The sequence below is a fragment of the Camponotus floridanus genome, unplaced genomic scaffold (genome assembly GCF_003227725.1).
Source record: "Camponotus floridanus strain SB8 unplaced genomic scaffold, Cflo_v7.5 scaffold7, whole genome shotgun sequence".
Taxonomy (NCBI): domain Eukaryota; kingdom Metazoa; phylum Arthropoda; class Insecta; order Hymenoptera; family Formicidae; genus Camponotus; species Camponotus floridanus.
In genome coordinates this window covers 2,816,029-2,837,378 of record NW_020229838.1, presented here as the reverse complement: position 1 = coordinate 2,837,378, position 21,350 = coordinate 2,816,029, and the positions used below count along the sequence as shown (strand labels likewise).

The window sequence follows — 21,350 nt, the reverse complement described above, 5'->3', positions numbered from 1 at the left end:
TATAATCTGTAACGATACAACTGCTATTTCGTTTCGAATTTTTTTTTTTTGCATAACGTAGATGAAAAATTCTGTCATCAATTTTATTTCTAAAATAGGTTTATCTTCTTAGGAATCTAAGCAACTTTTGATGCACACATATTGCGTATATTTATATTTAACATTTATTTGTAAAGAGACTTTTTTAGAAAGAAAAAAATATTTATGACAGGATCAGAGAGATGTCGTTTTTTTTGGGGTACGTATAAAAAGATATGGGTTTTGTAACAAAAAAAGTAACACTTGTATTTCGAAGGTGTTAGCTCTATTATCAACAGTGACCGGTCTAAAAAAATATTGTCGATAAAACTGCAAGATAGAATTGACGCGCGCGCGTGCACACATGTTTCATGTTTTCCGCCGCGAAATTTTTTTCGTAAAAGTTAACGTAACGTTGCATTACATTTGGTTAAATCTGTAAGTATCGACAGAACACAGCTGTGCTGCGAAGCGCGATACAATGCGCAATAAACGACAGTGAATTCCACTGTTACGCTATGCTCGCTTTATTCCGGGTGTTGCATTATAATGGAAGAGGATGTGTCTCTTTTCACGAATCGAAAAGCTTCCCGATTGTCAATCGCGTGATACACACGTGTAACTGTTTGGCAGTCGAATAAACCGCGGCGCCAGTACCTACTCAACCTTTTGTGTATGTTTAAACTCTCGCCTTCTCGTCTAAAATTTCTCTCTCTCTCTCTCTCTCTCTCTCTCTCTCTCTTCCTCTTTCCTCTTAGCTTTCTTCCCGCAGGATACATCGACAAATCCTTTGGGCGTCTCACGCGACAGGAGGTGCCGAGAAAATACGGAGATTCTTCTCCACCATTTTCGAGTTTAAAAGGTTACGCTCTAGATAGTCGTCGATTTCGCTCCCTCTCTTTACGCCTCCTTTCCGCGACAATACGTTCCTCGATGCGGTGAAAACCGATTTACGATTCACCTCGGCCTTGCCTCCTCGACATCGAATGTAACTCCTTTAACAAAGAAATGTATTTAAGGAAGAGAATTGTAACTTGGAGAATTTAGTTTGTACCGGAGACGCGCTAAATGCATGTATTCCCGAATCTTATAACAGAAGTATCTTTATCATAAATAAAAAAGTTTAATTCTTATCCAAAAAATTTCTTAAATTATGTTCCGTAATTCCGCCAAAGAGCTATAAATTTAATCATTTTTTATTTTACTTTGAATAATTAATTAATTAATTAATTATTACATATTAATTATTGCATGTGTATGTATAGTTAGATGATAATAGCAAAGAAATAAATTATTTGAGAGTATTCGAGAGGTATGCGAGAAAGAAGATTGAAGTTTTCTATAGCGCATTCTTTTCAAGCGACGAAAGCACTTTTTTCGCGCGTAAGAAAGAAAATATTGCTTCGAAATTACCAGTTTTTTCTCTCGCTAGACTTTAATCGCGCTTGGAAATTCAGCGCATAGAGATTCGCTATGCGATTTTACAATGGACATTGTACAATCGATTTCCATCTCCGATAAATCGCATCTTGTGGAGCGCTAGTAGAAAAATTCAATTGCAAATTACATGTAGCGTAATTTACTTTTGTTGAAGAATTAAATAACATTAATTTTTATGTTTCACACACATGCATACAATTGTTCAAACTAATCGCAAGAGAGAGAGAGAGAGCTGCATTATTTAGCTGTTCCAATTCATTATTTAATAATATTTAAATAATAAATAATATAATTAAAAGCATTTAAATACCTTTTCGTTTTTGGTATACAAGTTGGAATAGTAAAAAAGATGTTTCTTTTAATTTGGCAAAAAAATTGAAATAACACAGTTCGCTTGGATCAAGCATTTAATGTTTCATGATCAAAAAATAGACGGAACAAAACTTTATCGTGTAAAATTATTTTTCTTTGTTGAAAATTGTTGCGTTTTATAATATTTTTTAATACACTTTTATTATTTTTATTATTTTTTAGCATTGCATTAATTAACGAAATATTTAGTTTTGTTCAGTTTATTTTAGCCCGGAACTTAACAAAATGTAAAATTTTATGAAAGAATTCCTTATCTGAATAGATTTACTGTTAAAATTTTTCACTCAGTTTTTCCTGTTTGATTGCAAATCATCGAACATTCGTGTCTCACACACTCGACTTTATCTCACGGGCGTTCCTGGTCCTATTTTCGTGCTACGTACTAAATTAATGTCGAGATCATCTGAGCCGCCGTATAATCGTTTTAGCGTGAAGATAATTTTCCGTGGTAGATGTGTGACGATTTATCATCACATGTGTCATGGCTTTCCAGAGGAGAAGGAGGCAAACGCGGAGAAATTACTAAAGTGTATGCCATAACTACGTGCATCTATTCATCTAGCTTTCTCATGTCAATGATTCTCCAAATGATGCATTTTGAGAAACATCTGATGCCATTGTCTTGCTTTTTCTTGTATGCAAGTCAGATATTTTTACTAAACAATATAATAAAATTCTCTTTATATTTAAGGAAAGATTAATCTGATATTAGGGAAAATATCCACCCTTAATCCGTAAACTACTAGTTAAAACCTTTTGACTATTCTCTCATTGAACGCCAAAATAATTGATCTCGATATGAGTCTGTTGGATCGTGTGTGAAATTTTAGATGCGCTTCGTGGTGATACCAGATACATACCAAACTCGGCTAATTGCGAACAGAATAATTAATGCCTGCAGGAGCAACGAAACTCACTTCGTGAACGCGAACATACATCGTGGATGCACCTGCAGCGGTTGTTTTCTATTGCGCTTTGCTGTGTGATATAATTTTGCGCATAAGATGATGAAATCGAGATGTCTTTCCGTTGCATGTGCAATTTAACTAATTTTCGATGTAGAAATATAAGTCTGAATTCTATCAAGTTTGATTTGCGTAGTAGGCAATAATTCAATTTTCAAATTAATGCAAAATTAATTTAATTGGAAATCTAAATGCATTGTTATTGGAAATAAAATTGAATTACCTACATTCATGTATCTTTTTTTTTATTTTTAGAAGGAAATAAATACAATAAATAAATGTATATATTTTTATATAAATATACATTGTACATATATTTGTTTTAAATTCATAACAATTTTTGCTATTTTTTAATTTAACAAATCATATAATTTGGAGCAGATGAAACAAGCAAACAAATTTAGCAGCGCTATACATGTTATTACGCGTGCAACGAGAATTTTAAGAATTTATAGCTAGTTGTTTTTATATAAAAACAAAATTTTTTATAAAAAGCGTTTATATTTTTACCACAATGAAATCGCTTATATTCTATTTTATAAAGTCTACTTTTTTCTTCTTTTAAGCTGATGAAATCTCTACATATGTTACGAGCATTTAATAGAGAAAATAAAAGTTCCATTAACAAATAAATTAACAGATTTTAACATATAAAATTATATTATATGCAACGCGCATATTTGAAAAGTAATATAATTGTTTTTTGCTTTTATGTAACCATGTAACTTTACCATGTAAACCTTACATGTTATATCAAAAAGAGAACTTAAACAAGAAAACGAAATGAATGATTTTTTCCTTTTTCTCTCTGAGAGAGAAAGGCAGACAAAGAGAAAAATAGAAAAAGAAAAAAAAGGAGAGACAGAAAGAGAAAAAAAAATTTATAATAATTGTTATAGTAATTTGTTATTTTTGTTATCTAGAGACAATTCTGAAAATCCTGGATAGCTTACATTCAAATAATGCTATAATTTAGAATAATCCTCAAACAATCCGAGTGCTCTGATGTTTAAAATTATTTGAATAATTTTGAAAATATCTTCATTTTGCAATCATTTTAATATTAATTATTAGAAATCATAAATTTCATATATTTTAAATTACTTGAATATAATTATTAGGTTATTAACAATAATTCTAATTCGATGTAAATTCAGTCGGCGTTTAATGAATTAGTAATAGAATTTTGATATAAATGTTACTGGAGTTGGGCGTTGCTCAAGTATCGATCCGACGTAAGAAAACTCTGCGTAAATTATGCCTCGTTACTCAAGCATCTGTCTCGTAGGAAATATTGATGCATCTCACGCGACGCTCGTAGATACCTGCCTTATGATGCTCGTCGTAATATCTCGTTCGATCGTCTTGTTACTGTTGCTTTTGCTCGACACGCTAACGAGTTAGGAAAAAGGCGTGCCGATATCAAAAATATACATGCTTCGCTGAGAAAGAAACAGAACTATAAGAAAGAAACTTTTTTAGTAATGGTATCGTTTCCATAATATACTCGAGCATCGCTATCTTTCTCGAGCACAGAAAATTGAAGAGTAGAGAAAAGAAAACAGTAGAAAAATCACAGAATTATTTTCTCGTAATTATTTTCTCCCTCTCCCTCTTTCTCTTAATCATTTACCTCGTTTAGTCGCATAAGCCATTAATACGGAAAGTGAATCCTGGAAATAGGATCTTCCTGCCCGGATATCGACTACGATGGACGAAACTTCCGCGAGATAATTATGAGGGTCGTCAAGACGGTGTCAGAGGGAGTCGAAAAGGGACGGCAGGATATATTGACAGCGGTTAGGACGATTAGGAACGATTACCCACTCTTCCTTGTACAACTGCAGAGATCCTAGGATTTAATCATAAATACAGTATTACATAAATATAATAAATATTGTCCTGCTTTTTCTATTTTTTTTCATAAATCATTTTAATTTATAATTTATTTTTGTACTGTACAGTTTTATTTAGACTCCGACAATTATAATTATACTTTCTTTTTGCTGAAAATAAATCTTTCAAAAATATGTTTCCTAGTATTTTCATTTTTTATATAAATTTAATATAAATTATAATTTAATAATTCAAAATAATTTCTAAATATTCATTATGATGGAAAAGTGATAAAAAGAATTACACAAAAAGGAAGGGGAAAAAAGGAGACTTTACATGAATAGAAAAACCAATCTCGTGTTCTCGTTTCACGGCATTTTTCTTTACTCTTGTCAGACGCTCGATAATCGATTAAGTCTTTTTCATCTCCGTTAAATTGGTGAAACATTTACGATTTTTCTCTCTGCTTTCAGGAGTGGAACGATTACAAATTGAAGTGGAATCCGGACGACTATGGCGGCGTCGACACCCTTCACGTACCATCGGAACACATTTGGTTACCTGACATTGTTCTTTACAACAAGTGAGTAGACATTTTTATATTTCATTTATAATAATATTAGAGCGTTTGCGACATTCGAATCATTGACGTAAGCGTCTCTTGAAGCAATTGACCATATCACTCAGCGTTTTTCCACGTAGGTAGATTTTTCGTTCGCGTATACCCACCGATTTTATCGTCTCTCCCACGCATTCTTATCTTGGATTGTTGATCACTACGCGAAGCGACCATATTTTATAGGATTTCAGCGCAAAGTGCGAAGAAACGTAAAGCTTCGCTCAGAATATTTCTCGGAGGGACGGCACGTTTTCGCCCGCTATTTTGAAAATCCATGCCGCGGGAACGAGCGGTATCTACCCGGCGCGTCTAGCATTGAGAAATAGGATGTACTCAAGCACTAGCCGAGGACACTTTTATGAGGAGAGGGAGTTGAAGCCCTTTGCGGAGAGAGAGGTCGACTCGTTTGTTCGGTGGTTCCCATGCCGCATTTCATGCTCGATGATCCTCGCACGTAACTCTCGAGTAACCGTGCGGAAAAAGGTTATATCTTGGATACATACCCACGCACACAATCTTGACGAGATCGATGATAGTGTGATGCTTCGATATCGCAGGTATTCGGGCAAAGTAGTAAAAGTAACTCAGGAAGTCTACTGTCTGGAAAAAAATTCTTTCTTCAAGCTTTTAGGAGGTGCTCTTTGTGTAATTACCACGAATAGCAGATTATAGAGAGAATTAAAGCAGTGAGATATGCTAGTTATGTTGATGTGCTAATTAACATCTCGACAGGGAAGAAGGGAAGCAAATCAGCAATCGCCGATATCGCGCGTGATGCCGACATGTACGACCGCGGATTTCATCCGCTGCGAGTCTTCACCGTGCACATAGTATTCAAACGCGATGACGTGATGCACAATGTGCGGTCAGCTTAGCCGCAAATTGCATAAGTCCGCGCAAATTACGAAACCATTAATCCGGAAAATGAGGGCCGAAATTAATTACCTGTGTATCTCGGCTGGTGCAGCCCTTCGTCTTGCGCAGCACCTACATCGCATTCTAACGTTACCGGTAAATTCTTCCGGCGATTTTTTCAAAGAGGAAAAGCGTTATATCGATTATAATAATAATATCTTCATTAAATGAGAAAAAAATATTACGAATATATAAATGGATATTTTAAATCGCTCCAACAACTTAAAAGCTTCTTATATCTCCAGTCTCAATTTTGCTCTAATCAGCTAAGATTCCAAGAACTCTATAATAACGGATTTCATTGAAATCTGTCGGATGCTTTCGAAATTAAAAAGTGAAAGATTTAAAAGACCAGAATTGATGACACTTTTGGGATTTCTCGGCATTCTTCGTTCCTTTCTCCCTCGCGAACAATCGAGTCTCACAAGACGAAGGCGAGTAATCTCGCCTATATAAAGACGGTGTATCTCAAATAAGGTGAACTTAACTCGCCCTATTAAACTCCATTTAAGCGTGTGACGTTCAATCCGCCATTCTCATTTCCATCGGGGAGCTTTGAATCCGTTTTGCACGTTCATGAGCCACGGGTATCCCTTGCCTTACCTTCTTCATTTCTTCGAGGGGATACATTATGTAAAATTCAACCTGTAACGTGCCAAGACGGTGCTGCCTACACTTTATGCCCGATATATTTTTTCTCATTTTCTGTTTTCTACATGCAAAGTGCATTCTGAGCTCAACTATCGTCGCGTTCTGATACAAAGATGTCAAACAAACTAAACAACTTTACGTAAGTCATTATATAAACTCGGAGAAAATATTTTAACAATTTAACGAACCGGATATTGTTGACTCGATAAAATTGTTATTCCAAACTAATGAGATAATATTGTTAATTCAACGAGATTATTTTATTATAGATGAGAGATTATTTTATTACGAGATTATTTAATTACATCAACGAAATAGTTAGCGAATTATATAAAAATATCTTATATTCTTTTAATTTCATAAAATTGGTTAATATTTACTAAACGCGTTAAGAATATTATAAGTGACGCAACACTTTTGTGTGATGTGTTTATATGGTTATGAAGAAATTATTTTGTCATATAACAGTATTTTAAATTTCCGCAAGTTGTCTTTCATTCTCATATTATTTAGGATGAATCAAGATTTATAGTATAATTGTAAAAGAAATTTCCTTTATAAATAAATCGAAAATATAGAATAAGTTCCTTTTTATTTGAATGAGCTTTTAGTTTCGAGAAATTTAATTTTAGAATATTAATATGTACACTCTTTTTTAAAACATGAATGATCTCTAACAATCCTGTGTTATGTATAATTGAGATTGAATCTCAATGATTATTAAAATACATAAATATAAAAGTATAAAATATAACAGTCTCTTTAGTAAAAATTTAAAATAATTTAAATATCAAATATCGCAGGCTATAAAATAATTTAAATTACTGAAGAAGTTATATATGTAAACTATAGAGATCAAATATCTGTAAAACTTTATATTTTTTTAACAGAGATAATTTTATAGTATCCTTTAATAGCCACTATCGAGAGATAAATTCAATAAGTTTAAATATGTTATCGATCATTTTCCACTTTTTCAAATCATTTTTATTTTTTTCAAAAATAAAGGCTTCGTAAATATAGAAAAAAAATTTATCCTACATTTTCGATTTATTTTATAAAGAATTACCTTTTCAACTTGTACTAGCGTTTCTGGTACTATTATTTATTGTGTATAAATTTCAATAACATTGGAAACAATCGTATGGGAGAGAATATTTTTCGAAACGTTCGAAACTTTGTTTCAGTAGTCGCGTAAAATTGCCATTTCGCAAGAATGACTACGGTATACTAAGTCTACGTGGAAAATCGACGAAGTAAATAAACGTCTGTATGTACGCGAAGGGCCGAGAGAATGGCGGCCAAAGGGTTGCTTAGGCACAACGACCCTGGCGCAGTACGTGCTACCGTGCTGCAAAATGCAAAGTTAAAATATGCAGGAAACGTACGTGCGAGCGAATCTCGTTACTCCATTATCACCGGATTACTGCACCTGCAGCTCATCCCAGATGCGCGTTGCGGTAATCCATTCCAGTCGCCTCGCGAGAAAACGGATATGACCTGGTAACAAAGCAACGTTCTTCCCTCCAAGTAATCGCACACGTACGCGTAAAAAGAGCAATCGATATAGCAATTGTTTCCTCTACGATGCAGATTTGATGCAAAGGGAAACGAGAGAGAGGGGAGGGATGAACTCGATAGGGCGCAAATGAAAAAAAATTACCATGATAGTGAGCTATTCGTAGCGCACTCAAACTTTCACTTTGATTACATTTATGGAATAACTCTTTCCCTCACCGAGCTATTTAACTCGCATTTTGCAAGTGTCAGCCGCAAGCTCTCGCGTCCAGTTTCCCAGAGAAGCACTCTCGCGTGCGCCATAATACGTTATCAATTGCGGGATCAGGTACATTTCACACGCGGATACTACATCGTAAGCATCGAGATCTACGACAATAGGGAGCTTTTCTCCCTCGGTACGATCGCCGGACGAGTCGAGGGACGGTAGTAGAGAGGGTTGTAAGTAATATCGTGTCATAAAGGGTGGCCAGTGTGGAATGCGGTTGCAACGATTCAAGTTTTTCAGACCGGCAAATGTACCCCTGCTCTTACCTCATCGAGATAGGACGAACTACCCGTGGGATACTGATGCGGTCTAGACGACAAAGTCCGCACGTTCTCTCGAGTGAGCCGCGGAAAAGATTATCGGTGGACTTTACCGTAATGGTCGACGATTTACAATGTTAACCGCCGATGTCATCGTCGTGTTAGTTTGAGGTTCTGAGAAAGCGATTTCCGTGGAACCGTTGTTGTATAACATTACACAAAATATTAAAAAATTTAATTTTTTAATTCAATTATGCTTTTAGATTTTCGATATTTCCGAAATTATATATACGCATAGCTGTGATTTATACGTGATTTTTAAACTACGTGATTTTTAAACTTTTATACATTTTAACTTTGTATTTTTCTTCTTATTTGTATTTATTTTAATTTATAGTTAATATTAATATTAAATCAAACATATATGTATTTATTGATATACAAAATTAGATGTGAATTTTAAAAACTCTCAACGTAGACTTAAAACGACCAGCAATATATCTTGTATATGTCAGTTAATTAATATGTTTGATTTAGAAATAAAAATTCCAAAGAGATGCGATTTTAGTCGTATTTAATGAATAAAATGAATATGAAATTAATTAATGTGGTCATTAAAAATTTCGTAGCGCTGACCGGCGAGAGGATGATATCTTTCATTATGTCGCAAGTTCTTGCGCGAGAGTTTTTTCAAGGAGTCGTTCTCTAGAAAGACAGTCGGAAAGAATGGGAGAAAAAGACGACGACGTTGTCATTAAGATTTGCGACAAGACTATGCGCCTCTCATTGCGACTCGAAGTCGTCGACGGAGGTTTTACTGCTTGCACAGAGTTCCGAGATTTACATGACGTGGCCGCACAAGAAGCGCGCCATAAAGCACGCTGAAAACGAAAAAATGTGATTAATTGAGTCTTCAAACTTTCTTGATGTAACTTGTAAAACGCGCTCGCGCGTTGTTTCTCACGATCCGCTTGCTACTGCCTCCAACTGTCGAGTTACAATTATTCGAGAGACATTTTTCAAGAGACATTTGTTTCGCTTCTTTTAAATCAATTATAAAGCAAAAATACAATATCCCGCAAGTATCTTCGAAAGATTCAGCGAAACTCCATTTACGATTATTGCATTTTATATATTGTTTTATTCTCATTTATTACAAATTTCAACAGAAATAGAATTCCTTGAAGCTTACTTACGAGATAATCGTGAGTGCAAGAACGACTCGTTCTACCATTAAGCGAACGATTATCTTTCCTGCGACAGAATAATGCTGCAACATCAGAGATGTAATATTTCCATAACAACGGGATGTATCTCGCCGAGAAACTCTGAGAACGAAGCTTAAATGTCTCGTTTGACAACGAGTCGCGATTGAGACGTCACTTTCAAATCATCACTCTACGTTATCAGATGACTCGTCGTTATCATCCGTCTCTTCTAATGCATGCGCATCGGAAACATTGATTTTCAATCCGCGAAGCATTCAGCACGACCAATTTGCGGGATTAATGTAAGCAACGTTCCACACACGGGCTAATTTTCGGCATTTCCTGTCCCGCTTACCGGAATTGTGACGGCTGCTTTCACTATTCATGAAGATAGCCGTTCGATCGATCATAATTGAAAGCTATGCGGCCGGCAGAGAATGCATTGTACACAATCGATTCTCGGATAATTATCCTGGAATATCGTTTCTATCGTTATTGATGGCTGTGTGTATCAAGATTACGATGCAGCCACGAATGCAGAAAAGCGAGAGATTAATATCATAACGGCAGATGTAATTAATGACTACGGGCGTGGGCGTGTCTGGTTTCAAAAGTATGAAAGGAAAATTATATTTCGATACATCTCTCATTATTTTCACGATTATTCGAGTTATCAAATCAGCCTTAACTTTTGCGATTCATTATAATCTGTATTTGCACGTGCATTATTATATACCGAACCGCAATAATTACAAAACTATTCTTAATTACAAACTATTCTTATTTTTATCACGCGCGCACTCTTTCCTTTTTCTTCTTCTTTCTCTCCTTCTCTCTTTCTCTTTCTATGCAGAGTTTGATAACAGAATTATAATTATCGGATGACCGCACAAAGTGCAGGAGACCTACATTAACGCGCAGAAGCTTGTGTAACAGGATTCGCACAGAGATGCGAGAACTTATCCGATATTCAGCTTTTGTTGCGAGCAAACGCTCGAGTTTCATGAATCGTTTAGTTAACGTTAAATACATGGCTCTTTATATTCCCTTTATATGTTTATAGGAGAGAAATTTCAAATTATTATTTTTTCAAATACTAATTAATCTTCTCGATCAAGAGTTGTTTCAACTCTTTCAATCCATTTATATCAAGAGGGAGAATTTCATCTTTTTATGAATTGTTTGTATATTGCATTTTAGATATTTCAAGAATTATAAAAATTACGAAGATTTCTCTTTAAATGTACATTATTAATAATTTAAAGAAAGAATTATAAATATAAAAGATAGAATATATTCTCTCCCTTCAGTTATTATAATAACTGCGTTTATGGCTCAACATAAAATGTTAAACAATTTGTTAAACAATTATTACAAAATATTAAACAATTATTGATCCTCCGTTATTAAGATTGTCGGTAACCATTTTCCCATCTTCGATATATATTCGCGAATATGTATGTACATACATTTATACCTGTGTGTACACAATGTTACCCACACTATAGCAACTAAGACCATAAATTATTTTGTCGATCGACAATTTATATGTCAAAGAACGCGTCTCCCTCGTCCCGACGAACGTGGTGAGGAAATATCGCGATCGATAATATCACGACAGAGCGCAAGACGGTGCGAATAAAAAATTCACGAATTGGCGCGAAACGAATCGACACGGTAGAATTCACAGCGCGATATAACGGCCGTGACGTGCCGGACTAATAAGAATGCCGGGGCTGACCGTTAAAAGTAGTGCAACAAGTGCAAGTCGCGACAGTGACAGCTGTGACAGCGTCAGCTGGCCGCAGCGCGGCATGTATTGTATCAGAAATCCGAGCGAGATCACATTATCTCGACGAATTTATTTCGCTCGTGCGCTCTGTTTCCTTAGCCTTGCGTAATAATACCGTCCCGGTATGTTACCCCGTTATCCCGTATCGTTTATATGGCGGATTTTCTTATCTCGCTCACGGCGAATTTGCCTGTTCGTAACGTTCCATGTTAATTCCTCTCGAATTTTCGCAGCTTTGAACCGACAGCCGCGCTCGGTTCATCTCTGATGATTTAACACGGGCTTAAATCACCTCGGTGAGATTGCAATGTAAAAATTGTTTTATTTTATAAAGCAAAAGAGTAGAAAAATAATTGAATTGAGGAGTGTCGTGTTAATTTAAATGAAGAATTTTTCACTTACCGGTTAATTTCATGAGAAACATGATTTTGTTTTTAATCGCTCATGAAAAAAAAGAGTTTGACTAGTTTTTCATACTTCTTAAGAATATTTCTTTTATAATTAAAAAATGTTAGAAAAATGATGAATTAATATATTAATTATCGTTTATTAATTGAATATTGACTAAAATATATAATAATTAATATGCTCTAAGTACGTTTCTATTTCTAGACATTTATCAATGTGAAATCAAAGAATGAGAAAGGGAGAGATTAATTAATTAAAAATATTTATTACTAGGATGAGTTCTTTTAGTACAAATCAGAGAGAGAAAGGGAGAGAGAATTAATTTCTAATGGAATCGATATGGAGAAGGTGATTGAAAGCGACAGATTGGTTACAGCTGTTCAGCGTTCAATGTACGCATCGAAGCGCACATCGCTTTGTCAAATTTTTACATAGCAACATTTGAAGCGTCGCTTCGTTTTATTCGAGATATCGATTGATGCCGTTTCTATTGACTTTACATATGGCAGAAAGCTTTAATATTCTGTTGCGATTGCGATACATATGATGTTCCTTTTCTTCTTCATAGATAATTTAGGAAAAGATATCTAGAATAGAATTATGCTGATTATAAAATATTTTTCTTGTCATATAACAATCTGAAATATTTGTTTAAAGTATTTATTGCGCAGATAATATAGCATGAAAAGATAAGAACAAAATATTTTATATAATATGCGCCAATTTACAAATGTACTATAATGTCACAAATGCACTATATTATGTGATATAGTGTAAAAAGAATTAATAAATCACAAATTAATAAGTCGGTATAAAAATGCGTATTTAAATTACAGATATTTTGAGATGTAATATGTTATAATTATGTTATTTATTATATCTTAAATTGCTTAATGATAAATTATTTAAAATGTCGATTTTTTTATTTTCAGTGCCGATGGTAATTATGAGGTAACCATTATGACTAAGGCGATTTTGCATCATACGGGGAAGGTTGTGTGGAAGCCACCGGCAATCTATAAATCATTTTGTGAGATCGACGTGGAATATTTTCCCTTCGACCAGCAGACTTGTTTTATGAAGTTTGGTTCGTGGACTTACGACGGTTACACGGTAAGCACTATGACGCAAATTAATCAAATATATAGTGTGATTATAAATAAATAGTGTGGTTATTATTATATGAAGGAAAGATTATGTACATGCTCAAGTTTGCTTGTCCTATTTAAGATTAATATTAATTAAGATTAATATTAGAATTTATATTAAGATTTATATTAAGATAATTTTAAGAATTATCTTTCACTGAGTTATTATAGACAAATAATATATATGTATAATTATAATGCATAGAAAGAATGTTAAAGGACAAGTAGAAATTGCAAGACTGCTTTGATAATTATCAGACATATTTTTTTTTGTAATTCTACAGAATTAGTTTGCGAAGAATTTCACAATTCGTTGTATGAAAAAAATTTTAATTTGTAAATTCTAATGCATAACGCAAAATGATATTTATGTACGATATTTTACGACAATTTATCGCACGGATGTTGCATGAACGTTAAATAAACGAGGAATATGTCACACATATTTCTCAAAAATTGTGAAAATAGTTTTTATTACGTGTTTCAATAAAAATTCGTTCGTTATTATAAAATATTCCATGACTTAAATATATGAAGTATGAACGTAATTTAAATAATGTTATGCACTCAACACATCTACAATAAATTAAATTTATATTTTTGCATATATTTCGAAAAAGTTAAATTTTGCATTTTTATTATAAATTATATATATAATTTTATACACATTTTTATCATACATAAATAAAATAAAGTGGTATTTTTAATATTCGTTATTATACAAATATTGTATATAAATTAATTCGAATTAATTTGTATAACAACGCATTATACGACTAAAATTTTTGAAGTGCTATTTAATTAGAGACTACTTTATGTATATTTTATCTATTTTAAACATTTATAAATGTAAAAAAGGTATCGGAAATTCCTATAATTTTATAATTTACATATTGTTATAAATTGCCGACATTAAGATTAAAACGTGTGCAAATTCAAAGCTATTTATGTAGAGCTAAAAATAGCTACGTTAATAAAAATGATATTTTGTTATATTTAACTACATTTTTTATAATTTTGAAAGATTGAGGCAAAAAATAATTTATAGCTAAAATGAAGAACTATCGTTGAAAAATTTAAATGAAAATCTAAAAAATGTCTATAAGAAATATCTAGAACAGGTTTTCTTCTCGACTAACTTTATATGTAAATTAGCCAAGCTTATATCTTGATTTATTTATATTATTATACTATAGAGAAACAAAAGAAGCTGTGATCTATTGGATAACTTTATAATTCAAAATTAACTGAAAGAAAATAATACGGCAAATTAAATACTTAAAGATTACAATATTTTGTCTCTCAAATTATCAATTGCGCATTATTTTATCGAAATTCTATCAGATTATTTTTAGTTGGCACAAGATAATGTTTTGTCCAATTTGTGTATTTTATTGTTAGAGATACGTTTTACGCGATAGAATTCTCTACGGAATTTTATTGCGCGTTCTAATTTCAACGCGAGAAGCAACGCGCGCGTCAATGAAATGTCACGATTTTTGGCGATTACAACTCGCGAGGCGCCTGTTTGTCCTGTCGATCGCATTTTCTCTCACGCGCAATCCGACGGGAGTAAACCCTACCCATCGTTCGATCGACGGATATATCCGTCACTGACAAATCCGCCTGTCTGTGAGAGTTTTACCGTTGTACAGTTGCGGATATAAATCCTGCGTCTGCGGGGGTAAGCCATTTCGACAGAGAAGCTCGTCCGTGCTAGCCACTTCGAAAACACAGGGCTGCTGGTGATCAACCTCGTATCCACCCACGTGGTGGATAACTTCCGTTTCCGCGTTTTGATTTCGATTTTCCCCAGCGGCATGTCTTGCGGCTACATCGAGTATATTTTCCATCCGAAAAAAGACATCGGGATGATACGAAGATAGAACGGCGCTTGCATTCAACAAATGAAGGTTAATCGAAATACAAAACTAATCGCTATATTTGCGGAATGTTGCAATAAATGTCAATAAAAGTCAACGTAAAACAGATATATACATGCCTTCACAGAACAAATTTTACTGTTAGATACAAAACATTAATGAAAAAATTTGAGAACTTTTTTTAAAAGTTGATTTTTAAAGAGATGTTAATGGAAAATATTTAATGGAATTTTTAAAGGGAGAGAGGGAAACTATATATTAATTAAACTATACATTATTAATTGTTATAACGCTTACATATAATGATGTAATAATTATTTTTATTTTTACTTCACAGAAAATGAATTGGATCGTTATATAAAATTCTTCTGTAATTCAAATTAAAGGAAAACTTCTCGATTCGTGAAGACGAAATTGAAAAATCAGGAAACGAATTCGAATAAAGAGCAAGCAGCGTAGTGAGAAAATGCGCGAGAAAGGCAACGGTGAATGAGCAACGATCGTTCATCGAACTATCGACAGATCTCGAAAGTGGTCCAGGGAGGATCAGCCGGTAACTTCGATGGCGGTCGCGAGATTTGGCTCTCGACTTTATTCCGATTCCATGGTGCAGACTTTGAGATAGCCAGAATATATCCAGCGCAGCCATTAGAGGTATCCAATTTCTTCCGTTCGCTTCTTCCGTTCTTCTTCCTTTCGTCCTTTTTTTCCTTTCCTTTCCATGTCTCTGCTCTCTTTCTCTCTCTTTTAAACAATAGTGTATCTAGAAAATCGATTGTGGCGAGGGATAAAATGGATTTCGGTGACTCGTAGCTGATCGAGAAAACCCCTCGCAGCACAGAACACAAATACATATATACAGGATGTCAGTTATGTGTATTTCTTGACGAAATAAAAATCGAGTTTCTTTCAACAATTTACTTTGAAAGCAATATCTCTTTTTGTAACTTTCTAATTTTCAACATTATTTTCAATATACAAGCGCTTAAAAAATCTCAGATTAAGATTTCGGTAAAATAAGATATTCATGAAATTAACTTAAAAGATAAAATTTCATTATTTGTATTTCTGAGAAGTTTTATTTTTTAATTTTTTTTGCAGATATTTATATAATACCACCTTTCAATTTTTCCACTTATTTATAATTTAAAAATTGTTTATACTTGATGTTAAAATAAGTAGCACTCTTAATTTAGTTTCTAATATTTGTATATGAAACGAAGGTATACCAGATACCCTGCATATTGCTTTATAATGCAAATCGATACATGTATATCCAAAGCATATCGTGAAAGTCAACGTGTAGGCCACGAGATGTTATTTATCGCGCGAGGGCTGTATCAGAAATGTCTTCGAATAGAAGTCGCGCAGTCCATAAATTTCAAGGCGCAGCAGTTTAAAGCACAATGACAATTCTGGTTATTGTCTTCTTCTGGTGTGAATAGCGCAAAACTATATTCTCGCTTTTATATGTATCGTGCATTTCGTATACGAAATACTTTAAAACAATGTAATTTGTTGGTGTGAGATTTATATTCTTCCGAAAATAAGCACGCGCGCGCATCTTCTTAATCAAAAAAGATATTAATTTATTCGTCTATAATAATTTAAACATTACTTGTCGCATTATTAGATGAGACAACGCAACTTAGTTTACAAAAAAAACGTCAATAACATTATATATTATGTATATCGTGCTTATATGCATATGTAGAGCTACGTCGCACAGATACACATATACTTGTTTTGTCAGAAAGTTCCTTCCGTGATGCGGATTATCCTGAGCATCGATTAGACAGCGCGCTAAGATAATAATCTTTGGATACTCCAAGTATCTTCCTTAGCTATATCTACTGATTTATCTCTCTCTCTCTCTTTCTCTCTCTCTCTCTCTCTCTCTTTCCCTCTTATCGGTGTGTTTTGATTATGTACTGCATCGGATGCCGAGCAATTGAGGATTAGAATAGCAGGCGCGGCGGGACGGAATAACAATTTGAATTTAGCTATCGCAGTTTTGAATCAAATCTCTCGAGATCGTTTCAACGTGATTCGAAAGCCGGAGATTCATTCTGAAGATTAGTTAGATTACAGATCTTGAGGCGGATTATCATGCTATCGCAAAAGGAAGATGTCTCAAATTAGGCTAATATGTTTAGACGATTAAATCAGCATATTTTTATTTTTATTTTTAGCAATCTTTTCTTTCTATATATATATGATTTATATCTGATTAAAAAACAAACAAGGATAAAAACAAAAACTTATAGTTTAATGACGTTTTAATTCGCTTACTTTACATAGGCTTCTCAAAGGAATAAATAATTCAAACCTATTAATATACAAAATTGTTCTTTGCATTATTTTATCATCATTTCTTCTTACAAAATTATACATATGTATGTATATGAATAAAAGAAATTTTTATTTTAATATACATTATTCTAAAATATGAAAATTAACAATCATTTTACTTTATAATTTTTTCTTGAAAGTTATAGCAGTTCCAGTTGAAAGAATGTTTTTTTTTAATCACTCGAATAATATATTATGTATATTATTTGGAAGAATCTGAAAATATAAAATATGTTAGAAAATATAAAATATGTAGAATATATATTTACAAAAGAATTAAAAAATTCTAACTTTTTATTATACTAATACATAGTATACATACTCTTTGATAATTTTAATTTTTATTATTAATATGTAACGAGCACAGTTGTAACAATTAAAATTATTTTTCGGTTGATATATAAATACACATATAGTATGTTATTACTGTTATGTAATATATAATAAAAGAAATTTATGCAAATTTTACACATAATACTAAATATCTAGATTGTATTAAGTATTTGTTGATGTAAAATATAAATTTATGTCAATAATACAATATGTACATATATGTATATATATGTTATGTTAATATACAAGTGCATGTGTGTATGTCGCGACAAAACGCGTTTTAAAATAAAATATTTATACATATGTATATTTGCGTGCGAGATATGCATGCCATTGTGTCGATATTAAACAAAGCATTACGAAAGATACGAAACTTTAGTTGAATGTTAGGCGGAAAATATTTTCTTTGAAAATTCAAACAACACAATATTCTACAATTCAGAAATAATTATCTACAGGATTATGATCATTAGCCAACTGAGATTTGATAGGAAGAATTTATTACGATTCCACTACAGATGATAGATTTTACGATTGCATTTTCTACTTGGCCAAAACTACACAGATAAATATCTTATGCATTTATAAAAATTGTGATTCTTCTGCTGAAATTTCGCACAATCTTCATTCGACTCACGTTCGATTTCTCCATCCGTATTTGCAGGTCGACCTGCGGCATCTTTTGCAGACCGAGGATTCGAATAAAATCGATGTCGGGATCGACCTGACCGATTATTATATCTCCGTCGAGTGGGACATCATAAAAGTGCCTGCCGTGAGGAACGAGGCGTTCTACATATGCTGCGAGGAGCCCTACCCCGACATCGTGTTCAACATCACCCTGCGCCGCAAGACCCTCTTCTACACGGTGAATCTGATAATACCGTGCGTGGGCATATCCTTCCTGTCGGTGCTGGTGTTCTACCTGCCGAGCGACAGCGGCGAGAAGGTCTCGCTGTCTATCTCGATATTGCTATCGTTGACGGTGTTCTTCCTGCTGCTGGCCGAGATAATACCGCCCACGTCGTTGACGGTGCCGCTTCTGGGCAAGTACCTGCTCTTCACGATGGTGCTGGTGACGCTGTCGGTGGTCGTCACGATAGCCGTGCTGAACGTCAACTTCCGCTCACCCGTGACCCATCGCATGTCTAAGTGGGTGCGGGTGGTGTTCATCCAGGTGCTGCCGCGTTTCCTTCTCATCAAGCGGCCGAAGAAGGACGACGACGACGACGAGGACGAGGGTGGAAACGGCGCCGGTCGTGGCGCGGACGATGACGCCGACGACGACGGCGCCGACGACGAGGACGATGACGATGACGACGACGACGACGAGGACGATGTCGAGGCGGCGAACGGCAAGCCGCCCGAGGGCATCCTCACCGATGTGTTCCATGTACCAGAGACTGATAAGTACGACACGTACTACGGCAAGAGGTTCAGCGGAGAGTACGAGGTACCGCCGCACGGGTTGCCGCCGCCGGCTACGAGGTACGACCTCGGCGCCGTCGGCACCGTCGGCACCGTCGCACCCTGCTTCGAAGAGCCCCTACCCTCGCTGCCACTGCCGGGGGCGGACGACGATCTCTTCGGACCGGCTAGTCCCGGATATGCTCACGAGGACGTCAGCCCCACCTTCGAGAAGCCGTTGGTACGCGAGATCGAGAAGACCATCGACGACGCTCGCTTCATCGCTCAACACGCCAAGAACAAGGACAAATTCGAGAGCGTGAGTAGTATTATTATTAGTATATCGATAGGAGAAATATTAAGTGACGAAAAGTCACATTTTTATACACAGAGAAAAATATCCTACTGCCAAGAAAAGCGATTACTCAGTTTATTTTTCTTTTTTTTTAAGTAATAGTTTTCTTCAACAAAAAATATATATTCTTGATAATAGTCTTAAAATATACTCATCACAAGTGTTAGAAAATCTCGTTATCATGTACTCAAAAGAAGAATTAATTTTCTCTTCAAGAATATTATAAAGTTGTATCAAAGAAAAATCAAATTTACTTTACGCCAACTCTATGTAAGCAAACCAAATTTTTGTTTTAATTTAATATTCTTGACTAAAATACTGCACTTACTAAAATTCAGAATATATTCAATTAAATTTAATGCTTGTGGTGAACTTGTGATATATTTGATATACTTAAAAAATAAATAATATTTACTTGAATACAGTGTATATTTTTCTCTGTGTATGCTTTTAAATAAGCTATTTATAAGAAACATTCGTCGATCATAAGTCATTAATTGAATGAAACTTTGTGGATATATATGTTGTCTTAAGACACATAAATCGCAAGTACATTTGTCACACACACACACACACATCGTACATTTTATTTTTTATTTTTACCGACGATTTAAGATTGCATCGAGAAACAAGTATTTATTAAAAGCAATCAATTTTTATAAATAATTTCAGAAAAATACTTTGCATTTTTTATTACATTTTTATTTTATACATGTAATCTTGTTTTCTTTTAAATAAGCTATTTATGAGAACACTCGTCAATCATAAGTCTTTAATTGAATGAAACTTTGTGGATATATATGTTGTCTTAAGACACATGAATTGCAAGTATATTCCATTCATGTTGTATCGTCCGTTAAAGGTATGACTTCTGACCTTAAAATCAAACGCCCACTTATTATGTAACTTTTAAACTTTACGCAACAGAGAAAAAATGTTTATGCGTGGTATAAAAGTTTGTCAGAATTAATAAATGCCTTATAAATATCGCACAATATGCTTTAAATATCACAAAGTTGTAAATTTTCAATTATATTCTTATTAGATTATTCTGTAGAATAATCTCTGTAGGCTCTGTAAAACAGCATATTTTTATTTAATATTAATTTGATAATACTTTATGATATATTTTTATAATATGTTTAATAATATCTTTAACAATTTTTTTTTATCTATCATAAAATATTTAATCTATTTTGTCAGAATTTTGTGCTCAGAAACCATTTTCTGTAGATTTAAAAAATGATATCCGAAAGAACATTTTAATTTAATATTTTTTTTTTAATTAAATTGCAACACTTCAAAGCGTGAACGAAATGGAGATTATTTGATTTATAAATTTTCTCGAACAATTGTATCTCTCGTCGATTACGAGTTTTGTAAAACCACTGAAAGTAGTAGTTTGCAGACCATCGATTGTTTTGTAACGATTGAACATACATGGTAGCTACTCCGTTTTATATGATACAAAAAAACGATGATTTATATTGAATATCACAAAGTCTAATGCTATCGAGGGACAGGATTGTCGCACGTTTTATTATTTCGCGCAGTATTTCGGAGCGAGATGGTAGCGAAATATAATAGTTTTTGATCGTAATA

The 21,350-nt window shown here is 33.8% G+C and overlaps 1 protein-coding gene across 1 annotated transcript in view; it reads left to right on the top strand.

Annotated features, from left to right (window-relative positions):
• Positions 1 to 21,350, top strand: part of LOC105248416 (acetylcholine receptor subunit alpha-like 1) — a 127,978-nt gene that overhangs the window by 94,587 nt on the left and 12,041 nt on the right. Inside the window, exons 4-6 of the mRNA XM_011253181.2 lie at positions 5,105 to 5,214; positions 13,203 to 13,383; positions 18,651 to 19,712. Of these exons, the coding sequence (XP_011251483.1) occupies positions 5,105 to 5,214; positions 13,203 to 13,383; positions 18,651 to 19,712 (1,353 nt within the window). The remainder of the gene's footprint in view (positions 1 to 5,104; positions 5,215 to 13,202; positions 13,384 to 18,650; positions 19,713 to 21,350) is intronic.